This window comes from Bufo gargarizans, chromosome 5 (genome assembly GCF_014858855.1).
Source record: "Bufo gargarizans isolate SCDJY-AF-19 chromosome 5, ASM1485885v1, whole genome shotgun sequence".
Taxonomy (NCBI): Eukaryota; Metazoa; Chordata; class Amphibia; order Anura; family Bufonidae; genus Bufo; species Bufo gargarizans.
In genome coordinates this window covers 359,568,034-359,582,373 of record NC_058084.1, presented here as the reverse complement: position 1 = coordinate 359,582,373, position 14,340 = coordinate 359,568,034, and the positions used below count along the sequence as shown (strand labels likewise).

The 14,340-nt window shown below is 38.3% G+C and overlaps 1 protein-coding gene across 1 annotated transcript in view; it reads right to left on the bottom strand.

The window, feature by feature from the left end:
* Positions 1-14,340, bottom strand: part of KCNH8 (potassium voltage-gated channel subfamily H member 8) — a 638,835-nt gene that overhangs the window by 26,313 nt on the left and 598,182 nt on the right. Inside the window, exons 13-14 of the mRNA XM_044294135.1 lie at positions 11,351-11,673; positions 3,399-3,505 (exon numbers count right to left, since the gene is read on the bottom strand). Of these exons, the coding sequence (XP_044150070.1) occupies positions 3,399-3,505; positions 11,351-11,673 (430 nt within the window). The remainder of the gene's footprint in view (positions 1-3,398; positions 3,506-11,350; positions 11,674-14,340) is intronic.

Below are 14,340 nucleotides of genomic sequence, written 5' to 3'. Positions count from 1 at the left end.
CCTCCCCACCCCTCCTCTCTCTTGCTGCCTGGCCTGTCAGTGTCTGACAATCTGACATTATCATACCTAGTCTCTGCTGACTGAGTCTGCTCTCTCTCAGTCTCACTCTCAGGCAGCCAGGGCCAGGCAGTGACACGGCAGCCTTCAGGATGAACGGTTCAGGCCAGGGACAGGGTGCTTCTTCGTTTCCTCAGGCACCCTGGCAACAGCCGACGGCGAACCAATTCTCCCGCCTCCCTTGCGCACACTGGTCAAACAGCAGCTGCCTCAACAGAGTTGCCTTGTGCTGATTGGCCAGTGAGCTCTACTTGCAGGCTGGCTTGATCCTGATTCCGCAGCAGTCAGGATCAGGTCAGACTCCGGGCGGGAAGGGGGGCGGCTGGTGGCGGAGATTGCGGAAGAAGAGGTGGCTGAGAAGCTGAGAAGAAATGCAGCCGCATAGCCGCATGTCATGAGTGGGCGGGGTCAAATAGTGTGGGCGGGGCCTTCTCTTCGCTCCGGGCCCCCCAGTGCCGCGGGCCCCATAGCAATGGCGTGGTCTGCCTCTATGGGCGGTACGCCACATAGTAAGGACCATGCTTATCTTATGAGACTTTTTAATAGAACATGCGACTTTTTCGTAAAGACGTGCGGCTTTTTCGTAAAGCTGCTTATTGACAGATAAACTTGACAGATAAACCACATTTATTACAGTCTATAAGGGCCGATCATAAATCTGACTTGGCTAAAACTGACTTTAGCCATATGTGAAAATGGAGTGAGCTGTCAGAGTCATGATAAATCTGGCCCATAGACTCTAGAGCAGGGATGGCCAGCCTGAGGCTCTCCAGCTGTCGCAAAACTACAACTCCCATCATGCTTGGACAGTCTACAGCTATCAGCCTACAGCAAGGCAGGGTGGGAGTTGTAGTTTTACAACAGCTGGAGAGCCGCAGGTTGGCCATGCCTGCTCTAGAGTTTACATCTCTCCTTTTGGTATTGATTTGTTCAGAATTCTGGTTTCTTGAACCTAAAAATGTAATAATATATTTGAAGTTGGAGGTACACTTTAAAGGGCCTCTATCAGCAGACTTGTACCTATGAAACGGGTTGACCTGTTGCATTTTTACCATTTGGCCCCATGTTTATATGTGCCCGTATTACTGAGAAAAGTGAAGTTTTCATATATGCAAATGATCCTCTAGGAGTAATGGGGGTGGTCTTTTCTGTTCTGCGAGCCTCTTCATTGTACTGCACCTCCAGCAGATACTGAAGTGCACAGCGCTGGAAGCTGAATTACAAGTTGCTGGAAAATAATTTACTCACTGCTGACCCATTTATATAATAGTGTCACTATATCTCAAGTAGTCAGAGGTACGTAATAATACACCAAGTGATATTGCATCGTAAAATTATGCTACCTAATAAATTTGGGTCAATGAGCTGCCATACAGAATTACCAGCAAATGCATTTTTAACATGTATATAAAAGGGGGATGTTATTTTCTCTGCAACATGTACAGAGAAAGACAATAAAAATATGAATGTGTGTTAGAAAAAATGGTCCACCATATATTGGGCAATAAACACTAATATTGTTACTGACATTGTTCTTTGCTCTTTCCCAACCATCATCTGTGCAATAGAGCGAGAATTAATGTGTATCCCTACAGCAAAACATGGCACTACTTTGACTTGTAATTTGCTTTTTAAACAATGGTTTGATCTTTGCCTTTGAAGAATAAAAATACATAAGGTGCTGCACGAGGCCACATACAAACCCTTCCTTTCAACATACTACTGAATTTATACAGCAAATATTAAACGCAAAGTATCATGAGATGCTCACCCGAAGTCAGGCAACTGGATTCTTCTGAGTTGAATAAATTAAATAGAAAAAACAAAACAAAAACAGTGTAAATATGTTATTATATATATAATATATACTAGCTTGTTTTTTTTACTCATCAAATTAATTATATCTTCCCTCATCCTTCTAATTGTGTTTTTATTGTTATAATTAGAGATGAGCAAAGTTTTGGAAAATTCGATTCGGCTGCTTTGCCGAATGTAAAAAAAAATGTTGCTTTGTGACGTATTATATCATCACGAAGCACATTTTTTTGTAAGCAGCGGATGCAACGATAGAAAGCTGCAATAGCAGTGCACCCCATCATTGTACCCCACAGATGCCGCGTTCATACTTGATCATGGCATCTTAGAGTAAAAACTGCGTAAAATTGACATTAAAAAAAATGAAATCATACTTACCACCTCCATTTGCTCGCAACAGCCCGTCTGCCACCATCTTGCTTAAAGATCTGGCATGTAATCTCAGGCGGCCCGAGATGATGTCGTCACGCCGGCTGGCGTGGTTACATCATACGTCACCACACATGGGATTTTGGACAAGATCTTCAATCAAGATGGCGGCCTGTCGTGAGCAAATGGAGGAGGAAAGTGTGTTTTTTTTTTTTTACACTATTTAAATCGATTTACTACCACAAAGAACGAGGAAATTCAGCTTCAAAGAGGATCAAATTTGTCCTGAAATTCGGATCGAATTCCACTTCATTGGATTTGATTTGCTCATCTTTAGTTATAATTATTAAAGTTTAAGATATATGTGTTATTTTGATTTCTACATTATTCTGGTTTGTGTGAATCCAATAAACACATAGGACCAGATTTGATAATTGTAATATTTAGACAGCATAAACATAAACAGAGCTAAAGATGTGCCAAATTCATCTTTGTTAATCACACTTTTGTCTAAATTGATTGGCAATTTTGATGCATGTTGTCACATTTTAAACCACGCTCCCTTCCTGGTAAGCCATGCTCTATTTTTCAAGCAAGACTGAATAAGTGTCTAAAACACTTAATAATTGTAGTGAAAGCCATGTGTGTCAGTATTCTACAGAATTTCACTAAGTAAATCTATCCTAAAGTTTATTTTATTTAATTCAGTCAAAAAGCAAAAATCAAAAATGTTGGTTAAAAAGATTTTTTTTTTTATCACGCAAAACTAGTTAGTTACTTTTGTAATTTACTTTCTGTTATGAAAATGCTCCAGTTGTGAGATATTCTTTTTACTTCATTATAATGGTGCCCCCTGGTGCTTAATCAGTACAGCTGGGCGCACATGCTCAGTTCTATCTGTGAACAGACACCAGCTATATCTACTGTTAGAAGCTGTGACAGTTACAGGGAGAAAGCTGCAGCAGAAAGGACATGCCTCCTGAGAATGGACACACCCAATGAGCTGTAATAGTGAGAGAGCTGCAGCAGAAAAGACAATGAACTGGTTCTAGTTTTGTTAGGAAAAGATTGGCATCTACTATATGAAGTCTGATTTGCATTTTTACATCAATCATGACATAACACCTTTAAATTGTAAATTATTAAATCTATAGTACCTGCTTCAACATTTTTATTTAGTCGTGCTTGTTGTCTCAACTGATAAGCTTCAAAATCAAATGCTTGACCTTCATCGAGACCATTATCTTCAATACCATCAACAACTCTGTTAAAAGAAAAAAGGTTCTTATAAATACTGTTACATTAAAAGCATTCTGACACCTATAATAAAAAAATACATAGAAATATATTCCACATACAGAGAGGTTTTGTTGTCATGTTGTCAAGTTTTTGACTTATTCTTTTTTTATTAGGTCTCAATTACATATTTCATGTACTTTACTGTTGCATTAAAGAATCATGATGTCCATTTAAATATAACTAAATTTTTTTATGTTTAACTAATATTAACCATGTTCACCTAACAATTCATTTAAGCAAATTCAAATTTAGTTTGGACAACATATGGTCTGACTCTTGTTCTTCTCCAGTGGTTTGTATAATTCAGTTAATATTACAAAAGAAGAGCCTCATGGAACATTATGTGAATGATACGACTACAGCACATGTTAAAATTAAATTACTATTAATTAATTACAACATTTTTTTGTGTGCAAATTTTGTATTTGCATTGTGAGAATATTCCCCATAGGATAATATTTGATTGTCATGTGTAAGTCATTAATGTCATGTCAAGTTCATGATATCAAACAAAGCACTGATTATTCTACAATATTCAAGCTTTTGATTAGAACAACCTATTTTTCCTACAACTTATGGCACTTTTGGGGGCACAATTATCTTTGGGACACAACAGGGGACACTTGTTTTTTGAGTTATGGGGTACTATTATTGTGTGGAGCACAAAAAAGGGGTTGCTATTACTGTGTGGAGTAATAAGGGGCATTGGTATACTCAGGAACACTATGGAAGGGAGTTTGTGTAGAGGTGGAGAAAGGGAGGAGAGGATGCTGTAGCAAGGAGTTGAAGATAGCTTGGTAGAAAATTATGCAAAGGTGAGTCCACTGATGAAGGAGTGAGTATACACTTCGAAACGCATATGGTTTGGATCCCCATGTCGCAGGACCTACTCTTGACTCATCATCGATGAATATTTGAAAGATAGAAACGCTTCTATATTACGAACTTTCATACCACCTCTGATAAACAAAACTCGACTGTACAGCCAGGAATTAAAATTCTACCCGAGCACGTGGGATGCCGAGTTGACACCTCCAGGACTACGCAGGGTATTGCACTCGGACGGCGAACGAACATGGCCTGAGTTATCCGTAGGAGGGAGGTAAGGTCAGTTACTGCCTGCTCCGTGGGATGCCACGTAGTAGCGGAGGTGCAGACCGACAATCAACTATTACTTTTACATTATATTTTTGCTTCTACTCTTGACTGGGTGGGTCAACACCTGACTAGAGCTCCTATCCATACCTCCAGTTGGGTGAGCCTTTATTCCTTCCTCTTTCTAAGATGTATCATTGGGCTAGTGATAAATAGCAACTGTCAGCAACAGCAAATATCTTCATTGTCATCAGCTGGAGATGTATGGAAATCCTCACGTTTCCACGTGCCTGATTCATTTTGACATTTGTAATGTTTTGGACACTTACGCAGAACAATGTTGCCTGCTTGTGTGTGAAGATGCTACCTGCCATGTCCTTCTCTGAGAAGACACAGGAGGCTGGACGGTAGACTTATAGAAAACTGCCAGTTCCAGCCACTGTTGCAATCTGCTTCCACAGAAGTCCATGGGGTCAGTGAACAGGGTATGTGCTGGAGAAAGGGCACAGTCCAAACTGAACTGGCTGATGCGCCTTCTGATACTTGTTTTAGCAGAGACAGAGGTAGAATAGTGAATTTTGGTGAAGGACCAGAACTGTGCCACATTTGCAGAATGACAAGACGTGTTTTACGGACAATCGTCTAGAAGTGATAAAGCCTGTCTGGTAGTTCAGCTTGATTACATCTAAATGAGTAGAGCTATTTTATGGCCACACATTCCACCTTCTGTGGCTGGTGACAAAGCAGAGAAGCAGGAGGAGTAGTCTGAGATGGAGAACAAGCAACTGATGATGACTATAACAAGGACACTGTACTAGTTGTGGATGTATCCTGGCTGCCGCAAATACAGTAAGAGAAGGAGAAGGAGGATAGACTTTTTTCAATTGCTGGTCAGTTTTATTTTCCCACTCAATCTGGTGATGCCGCCTCATGTGCTTGGAACTGCACAACAAGTAAGAGAACTTTTACAGACAACTGGACATAAGTAGTAATACTTTAAAACATAATTGATTGTGGCAGAAAGATTGGAACTGTGCCACATTTACCACACCTAAGTGGTACAACAGCAACTGCAATGCCAGCAACTTAGCCAGGTGGGAGTTCAGCTTTCACACAAGCCAGCTACATATTCAATTATGGATGTCTCACAATGGAGTGGAGGAAAAGGAAGAGGAGTTTGAGTAGGAGAACTAGTTGATGAGGATGACAAGGACACTGTGCTGCTTGGGGATGCAGCCTGGCTGCCACAAAGAAGACTGTAAAGGTGGACAGAGTGTTCTGAATGCTGGCCAGTTCTATTTTATTACTTGATCTGGTGACACAATAGAGCTCTAGTACCTACAGTATGTTGGTGTTTGAACACCCATGGATTATTTTGATCCTGCAGATCTTGCACAAGGCAGTAGTTTTGTGTACCGACCTTATGGAGAAAAAATGTCATACGGGAGATATCAGAGATTATTAGCAGCCGAGCTTGGCCTAGGTATGGCATCTACTGAGCCTGTGGCCACAGTATCAGTGGCATCACCAAGTGCCAAGCTAAACACAATTGAAGTAGATATGGCCTTGACAGTTCTTTAGGCAGTTTTGGCTGTTCCTTTTGGTAGTGACTAGGTTGGTCACAAGAAGGATGGTGGTGAAGGAAGTCAATGATGAGACACAACGATGTGGTTCGAAAAGTACTTTTGTGTATAAGTGTATCCCCTCCATAATCATTTCCTCCATAGTCCACTAAGTAAACACTATAAAATAGACTAAATAAAAATGATACAGATATTGTCATCTTTCAATGTGCTGTCATCTATGACTATGGGGAACTTAGCATATCATTTTTTAAGAATGAGTATATGCCATGATTTGCTGACAGTATAATTATATTGAGGCCTGAGGCAGATAATTATCGTACAGCAGCTTGTACTATACAATTTGCTTATTTGTCATTAAAAAAGAAGAAGTCTGTAATGTAAAATGTATTAATATATTAACTATATCTGGGTTTTATTTTAGCATATATGCATTGTGAACAAGTGTATTTTCTTCTAGAGTGTTATCAACTAAACAAGCTTGCAAGCAGAAATCCAGCAATCCTGTCGTACTATCATGTATGATAGAGTATTTTCTATGAAGACAAATGAATCCCCCTTGCTGAGTCTATTTTAGTTCAGTTGACATTCTAGCTTTGCCTTTTATTTGTGAAACTTGTCAATCATTTGAGGCCTGTATCATTTACTTGTGAATGCCTGAGGCAGAAGATCCAGGTCAGCTTTTACATTTCCACTGTGTCAAGATTCAAGACATAGGTATTCAAGACACAGGTAATTGGACAAGCAAGGAAAAGACTGTCCAATTATTGACAGCAGAAAACTTTTATGAGGCTTTTAGTATAATTAGTTGTCATTGATTGTTTATCTATATTGTAATATTAACTTTAATATTACTCTGCAGATCAGTGAATGACCCCATGCAAGACCTGCCAACTAACTAAGTCTACTTTCACATTTGCGTTTTTGCTGTCTGGCTTGGAGATCCGACATGGGATATCAAAACAGCAAAACGCTTCCGTTATATCGGTTGTTTTTTATCGAAAATGAATTAACTGGATTTGGCACTAAAACCATTCTAAGTCAATGGGCACTGATCCGTTTTTTTCATGTAAAAAAAAAAGGATCTGGCACCATTGACTTATATGATCCAGCTTCTTCAGTTTCCCATGCCACACACAAAAACGCTGCTTGCAGTGATTTTGTGTCCTGCATGGGAATGCAACAAACTGGAACAGAATGCATTCTGGTGCTCTCCATTCCGGTTTCTTTAGTTTTGTCCCCATTGACAATGAACGGGGACAAAACTGAAGCGTTGTGCTGCGGCACAGAGTCTCAAAACCGGACAGCACAATGCAGATGTGAAAGTAGCCTAAGTCAGTTCAATACTGTAAGAGGCATAGGGGGAGGTTTATCAAAACTGGTACAAACTAATACTGGTTTAGTTGCCCATAGAAACCAATAAGATTGAAAAATGAAAGGTGGGATTTGATTAGTTGCTATTGGCAACTAGGTCACTTTTTCTTTGAACAAGTCTTAATAACCCCCCCCCCCAACAGTATTTTGGAAAATGTTGGTATAAGTGGCTGTTCTTTAGCCTTGCTAAGAGCTAGATTAGTTAAGTCTAGCGATGAGCTAATTAATTCTAATGTAATCAAGTTTTTTACAAACATTCCCAAAAACTTAAATTCCAATGAATATGAAACTTTAGTAATTCATTTCTGACTTGTCAGGAGACAGAGATAAAGACATCTTCCACCAAATAGGGAAAATTGAAACTTTTTTTTTACTTAAAAAATATGGATGTGCAGTGTGTTTTTAAAGGGGTTTTTCAAGACTTAAAGGGGTTGTCCAAGTTATATTTATTGATGACCTATCCTCAGAATAGGTCATCAATATTAGATCGGCTGGGTCAGACACCCGGCACCCCCTCCGATCAGCTGTTTGAAGAGAAGGCGTGCGCGGTGTCAGCGCTGTCTCCTCTTCACTGTTTACCTTCTAGCCGTTGCATCTGCAGTGGTGAGCAGTTGTAATTACACCCAAGCCTTCCTATTGAAATGAATGGGACGGCTTGGGTGTAATTACACCTGCTCACCACTGCAGATGCAACGGCTAGAAAGTAAACAGTGAAGAGGAGACAGCGCTGACACCGCGCACGCCTTCTCTTCAAACAGCTGATCGGAGGGGGTGCCGGGTGTCGGACCCCCGCCGATCTGATATTGACCTATCCTGAGGATAGGTCATTAATAAATATAACTTGGACAGCCCCTTTAAGAAGGCGGCTAGTTACCACCATCTACCATCAGTTACCATCTGTTATAACTGATAACTAATTGTGATGAAAAATTTCATATTTTAGGACCCGCCATTTCCCTGCTAAGGACCACCCCTTTTTTCGGAAGGTGCAGATAATTTCTCTATCCCTAGATACACCAATGTGAGCCACATCTTGCCCCAATTTATGTCAAAATCTAGGTACACTTACATTAGTAAATGTGGGTCAGTGATTTCTAAAAGCTGAATTTATTGCCTCCAAGTTTGCATAGGGGAAATAGAGGAACACTGTTGTAATGTGGGCTAGGTAAAGTGATATGATTTCATGTGTGTGCTCGAGTTTTTGTACATTTACTTAACAAATTATTCAATTTTAAAATTAATTTGTAGGAGAGATGGAACAGCAAGAAAGATTTTATCTATAGAAGTTTGCTCCTTTTATGTGTTCTATGTATACGAATACAGAAGATATTCATGTAATCCGCCTGCTATGATGTCCTGGCACTGGGTTTGGGATTTTTATGTCATTTAAAAGGCTTGAAATAGTGCCTGATCTGGAAAGCCAATACTAATTGGAAGGGGTCGGCACACAGCCAGGCAGACATCTAGTATTCCAAACTATAAATCAAAGTGTAAAAATATCAGTGTAAAGTTTTCCTTCACTGAAAAAAAATGTTGCTTTTGCATATAGAGAATAGGAAAATATATATTTTAGAAAGAAAAAATACATATTGTGGAAATGATTTTATAAAAAATAAACATTTTAATAAAAATGCTATTGTGGATAACTCTTAAAAATGTCATGAAGTAAAATGTATTTACAGAAAAGAACATGACATTATGAATAAATGAATAAATGTAAAAATGAGAACTAAAAATCAGTAGATAAAAGCAAAGTGATATGATAACAAGATCTATAACTTGCAATAAAAAATATTTTATAAGATTTACCTCTCTTGAACATAATTGGAAATTTACTTTGTTGAATTGCCTGATATAAAGAATTGTAGCATCAATTTCTGATGTGCGTTATGATGATGCCACATTGAGGTCAGTTGCCAGTACACACGGATTAGCATTAGCACAATATACAGCTAAAGAAATATAACATGTTGCACGAGCATTGGAAAAGGTCTTGGAAAACTATAGCCATTGGCTTTACACCATTTTATCTGGCTTAAAGAGCACCTATCAACAGGATCAACCCTATCAAACCAGGAATATTGCCTGGTAGTGTTTAATCTCCTGTTTACAATTATATCTGTTTTGCGAAAATAGGTTTCTGTGTTACAGAGGAAAAAAAAAAATACTTGCATTCCTTATTACAATGAGGGCTTCAGTGCACTTGTAAGTGGGGCCTAGCTCCTTGGTGCACTTCAGCTCCTCAGCTTTCCACTGCTGATCGCACCCCTTGGGACATTAAAGCTGTTTTTGCATGAAGAATGACAATGCCACTAGTGATTTTCCCGAGACAGTATGCATACTTTAATAGTGTTGATCCTGCTGACAGAAGCTCTTTTAAGAAGATCAACTAAGATTATTAAACAATATTATGCAATTATACAACTTTTGAAGAATATTAATTCAGAATTACCTAAGCATAGAGTCTATGGCAAGAAAATTACACAATCTTTCTCTGGTACATTTCTTCTTGTAGTGAGGTGCCCTTAAAAGGCTTGTCTCACTTTAGCAAGTGGCATTTATCTAAAGGCACTTACTAACATATTGTGATTGTCCATATTGCCTCCTTTGCTGGCTTCATTCATTTTTCCATCATGTTATACACTGCACTTTTTCCTATAGTGTGCAAGCACGTCCACAGCTGCTGGATTGCAGGGTGGTTGTAACCTCTGGATGCAAGCAGCGTATAATGTAATCTAAAAACGTATCAAGCCAGCAAAGAAGGCGATAGGGACAATCACAATACATTAGTAAGTACCTTGTAGTAACATTGTCTACATGATAAATGTAATTTCCTGAAGTGAGACAACCCCTTTAACTGATCACCGTTTTCAACTGCTGAGAACACAGGCCATAGTCTGTAATCTATGGAGGAATCTGGTAGTAATTCTTCCTATTAAATTCTCTGGTATACCAGGACTATTAAATACACCTCTCTAAACCCCCAAATGCAAGTTTCCATATACTATAGATCAATTGCCCCACAGGCAGTAATAACTACTGCAGGATGGCAACAGAAGCAACTCTGCAAATATTACCTGAAGCTGCACCTCACTATTCAGCATATAATACTACTTATACAGAGTGTATTCTTAACATCCACTTTTTGCTTTCTGGCCAAACGCATGGAAACCAGCGGAAAGTCAACACAGAGATCTTAATAGTGGACCTATCATGTTAAATGCTAAATATGTATTTGGCTATAAAACCTTATCTATTTGTATGCTTCCCTGCTATAACCCCAAAATGTGTCCCTTATCATTTCTGGATCCATTTACTAATTATCAACATTTGAAATTTTTGCTTTAAGCAGAAGGTGCACAAAGGTTACAAAATGTTGTGCATCCACTAAAATAAATATTACCTATAGTTTATTATGGAAGCTTTTTCGAACTGTGTGTAATAATGATATGTATGTGTAATATAAATAATAATAATAATAATAATAATATGTTTGACTTTTAAAATACTGGAATAATAAATACAATGGAACATCATAACTTAATATCCACAATATTTTATAGTATAATTGTAATAGTAGTAGCAGCAGCAGTATTTTTACAATTACCGGTATATTAAAGAAGCAACAGAAATAAAATGTAATGATATAATAGTACATAAATCATTAATTATAATGATGATAACTCTAGCTACTTTCATGTGGCATTATTTACTTCACCAACAATAAATTCCAAATAAATAATATGAACGATGCAAACCTGGGACTTAAATCCGGTGGTCCAAGGCTTGTGACTTTTGGAAGATTAAGCATTAAATTCTTATCCAGTCTTCTATTAAGGTAAGATTCATTATCCTGTCTTGAGTATAGATTAGAAGACTTTGTTGGAGATTTAAATGGAACATTCCCAGAGAATGGTTTTCGATTGATCCCCAGAGAGCTGTTTGAGGATTTTTTGTATTTAGATGTCGTATTTCGAGTATGTATTGGAGATGAAGATTCTTCCTCTCCTGTGTCTTCATCATCGTCTTCAACTATTGAGCATAGTCTATTATTTACACTTCCATTTCCTCTCGGTTCCAACTGAAAGATATAAAATATTTTTCTATGTTAAACATAAATTATTATTTTCCAGTATTTGAGAGTTTGCTTTTGAGGTTAGTATCTTGGTATCATTTCAAAAAATAATTGTCTAGCTAGGGCTTTTCCAGTGGCTGGAGAAAAAAGCTGCAAAATATTATAAAATAACAAAAAAAAAACATGACTCACCTTTTCTATCCTTCACCCATCTAGAGCAGCATGAAACAAAGTTCAGCAAAGGACCACCAGAACATTTGTGCCAGAGCGGCAGGGCGTTGAAGAGGTGATTAGTGTTTTCTTGGTATACTTTTATATTTTCTTTTATAACAATTAAAGCTTTTAAAATTTTTCAAGATTCAGACTATCCCTTTAAAAGGCAAATCAAACCTGTGGTTTCATTTAAACACTGTAAAAAGTTAACGCTGTTATGACTATAAACAAAGTTTTAAGACCTTCTAATATTTTTTTTCTGTTCCACCAAATACAGATTTTTACTTTTGATTTGTAGATGAAAATATTCTTGTTTGCATCCAGCATCTGAAAACCTGCTTGCAAGTACACAACTCATTAGGGGAAATTTACTATGAATGGTGATTCCTATGCAAGTCTTAGAAAAAGACTGATGGCCTAACATGCACCAAATGTATTATTAATTTTGGCCCACGTGAGGTCTTCTCACCAGACACTGAAATCTAGGCATCTAGGAACTGTTGTACATTTCAACTGTACTTTACACCAGTTTTCTAGGTAAATTAATGCTAAATTTGTCAAAATCACATAGAAAATACAATCTATTTACAGTTTATATCAAAACTACTACTTTATTTTATTCCTTTTTCTTTTGTAAACATGAATATTATTTGATTCAGCATTATAGTTAGTGCTTAGCAAAGCATTCAAAGCAGAATTAAGTAAGAACTTTAGAAAAACGTAGATTCTAAATGAATCCACATTTTATCATGCTTCATGGTAAGGAATCAGGTTTTCCTAAAATGGCACCTGCACGTGTTACATAGTGAAATTAAGTGTAGAGGTGGCAAGCCCAGGAACGCAAGATCACCTATAACGCCAGCCAATCTTCCGATAGCCATCCCCGGAGATGTCACAGCCCTATAAAACCCTCTACGCCATTGTCCTGTGAGCTGAATACAAGGAGAAACATGGCAAGCGCTCATGCGCCAGGGACAGCATTGCTGAAAGCGATTAATAGAAGAATATTGGAGAGGGAGAGTACAGGGGAACTGCAGAGAGACTGCAGGGAGACTTATTCTATGTCAGTGATATTTATTTATTCTGACATTTACTTATTTCTACATAAGCCATAAATGTAATTCAATATCAATAAGATGGAAGCTTTTATTATTCCAGTGCCAACGTGCCAACCAATACCATCCAGTCTGCACTCCTTAGGGTGGCAAGGTCTTAATGATGACCATCCTCATCTTTTTCTAGCTTTAATTCTTCTAAATCAACCTTCAAAGTCTCCATGTCCTAGAAAAGTCAGCAAGATGCAGAGAGGAGGAGCTGGATGTTCCTGATGACATATTCTCATCTATATTAGATGATATGGAAAAGCAGATGGTATAAGAAGGGCTTCCACCTGTAGGGCAGAGGGAGAGTGCTGGGGCTGGAGAAGAGGGTATGTCAATGCTGAGTAATATTCTGTGTTTACTGTCAAATAACCTGCAGGAGATTGCAGGCCAGACCAGCAAAAACTTGCATAGTGTGCCCCCCACCTATCCAACCAAACACCTTACCAGCAACAGCCCCTGTTTAAAGGTGCATTAAAGATGCTGCACAGTCTTCATTATTAAATAAAAGGCAGCTGCAGGCTAATTGGCTGCATGGTTCTTCACTGCAGCATGGCCGTAACCTGCCCACAGTAAGGCCGCTTCGTGTAGCTATACCCTAAGGCAGAGTGGTCTGATTATACCTGATTTATAGCTACTCAAAACTTTGCTCATCTCTAATTATGGTGTTGATTTATAGCAGCTTATTTGGTTTATATGATAAAGCTATTAATAAAACATATATGTCAAACAAGACAACTATTCTTTTGACTTTGTCTTTCATTATAAAATACCATTCATTCTGAAAGTCTTCAGACCTTTTTACTTTTTTAACCAGTGCAAAATTCATTTGATTGGACATGACTTGAGAATACACATCCCTGTCTATTTAAGGTCCCACAGCTGATAATGAAATAATAGCAAAAACTAAGCCATGGGGAGGAAAGAACTGCCTGTGGAGATAAGACACAGGATTGTATGGAGGCACATATCTGGAGAAGACACATTCTATACACATATCTGAACAATTTATTCTCCACTGAAAGTTCACAAGCGCACAGTGGCTTCCATAATTATGGAGTGGGAGATATTTAGAACAGCCGGGACTTTTCCTAGAGCTGGTCCTCATAAAATTAATTTGTAGAAAATGTCCTTGGTAAGGGAGGTGACCAAGAACACAATGGTCACTCTAGTTGAGCTCCAAAGATCCTGTGTGCAGATAGAAGCTTCCAGAAGGTCAACCATAACTTCAGCATTCCATCAATCTGGGTTTTAATGAAGAGTGGCCACAAAGAAGACTTTCCTTAGTAAAATAAACATGAAAGTTTGCAAAAAGTACCTAAAGTACTCTGGTCTAATGAAACCTAAATTGACCTTTCTG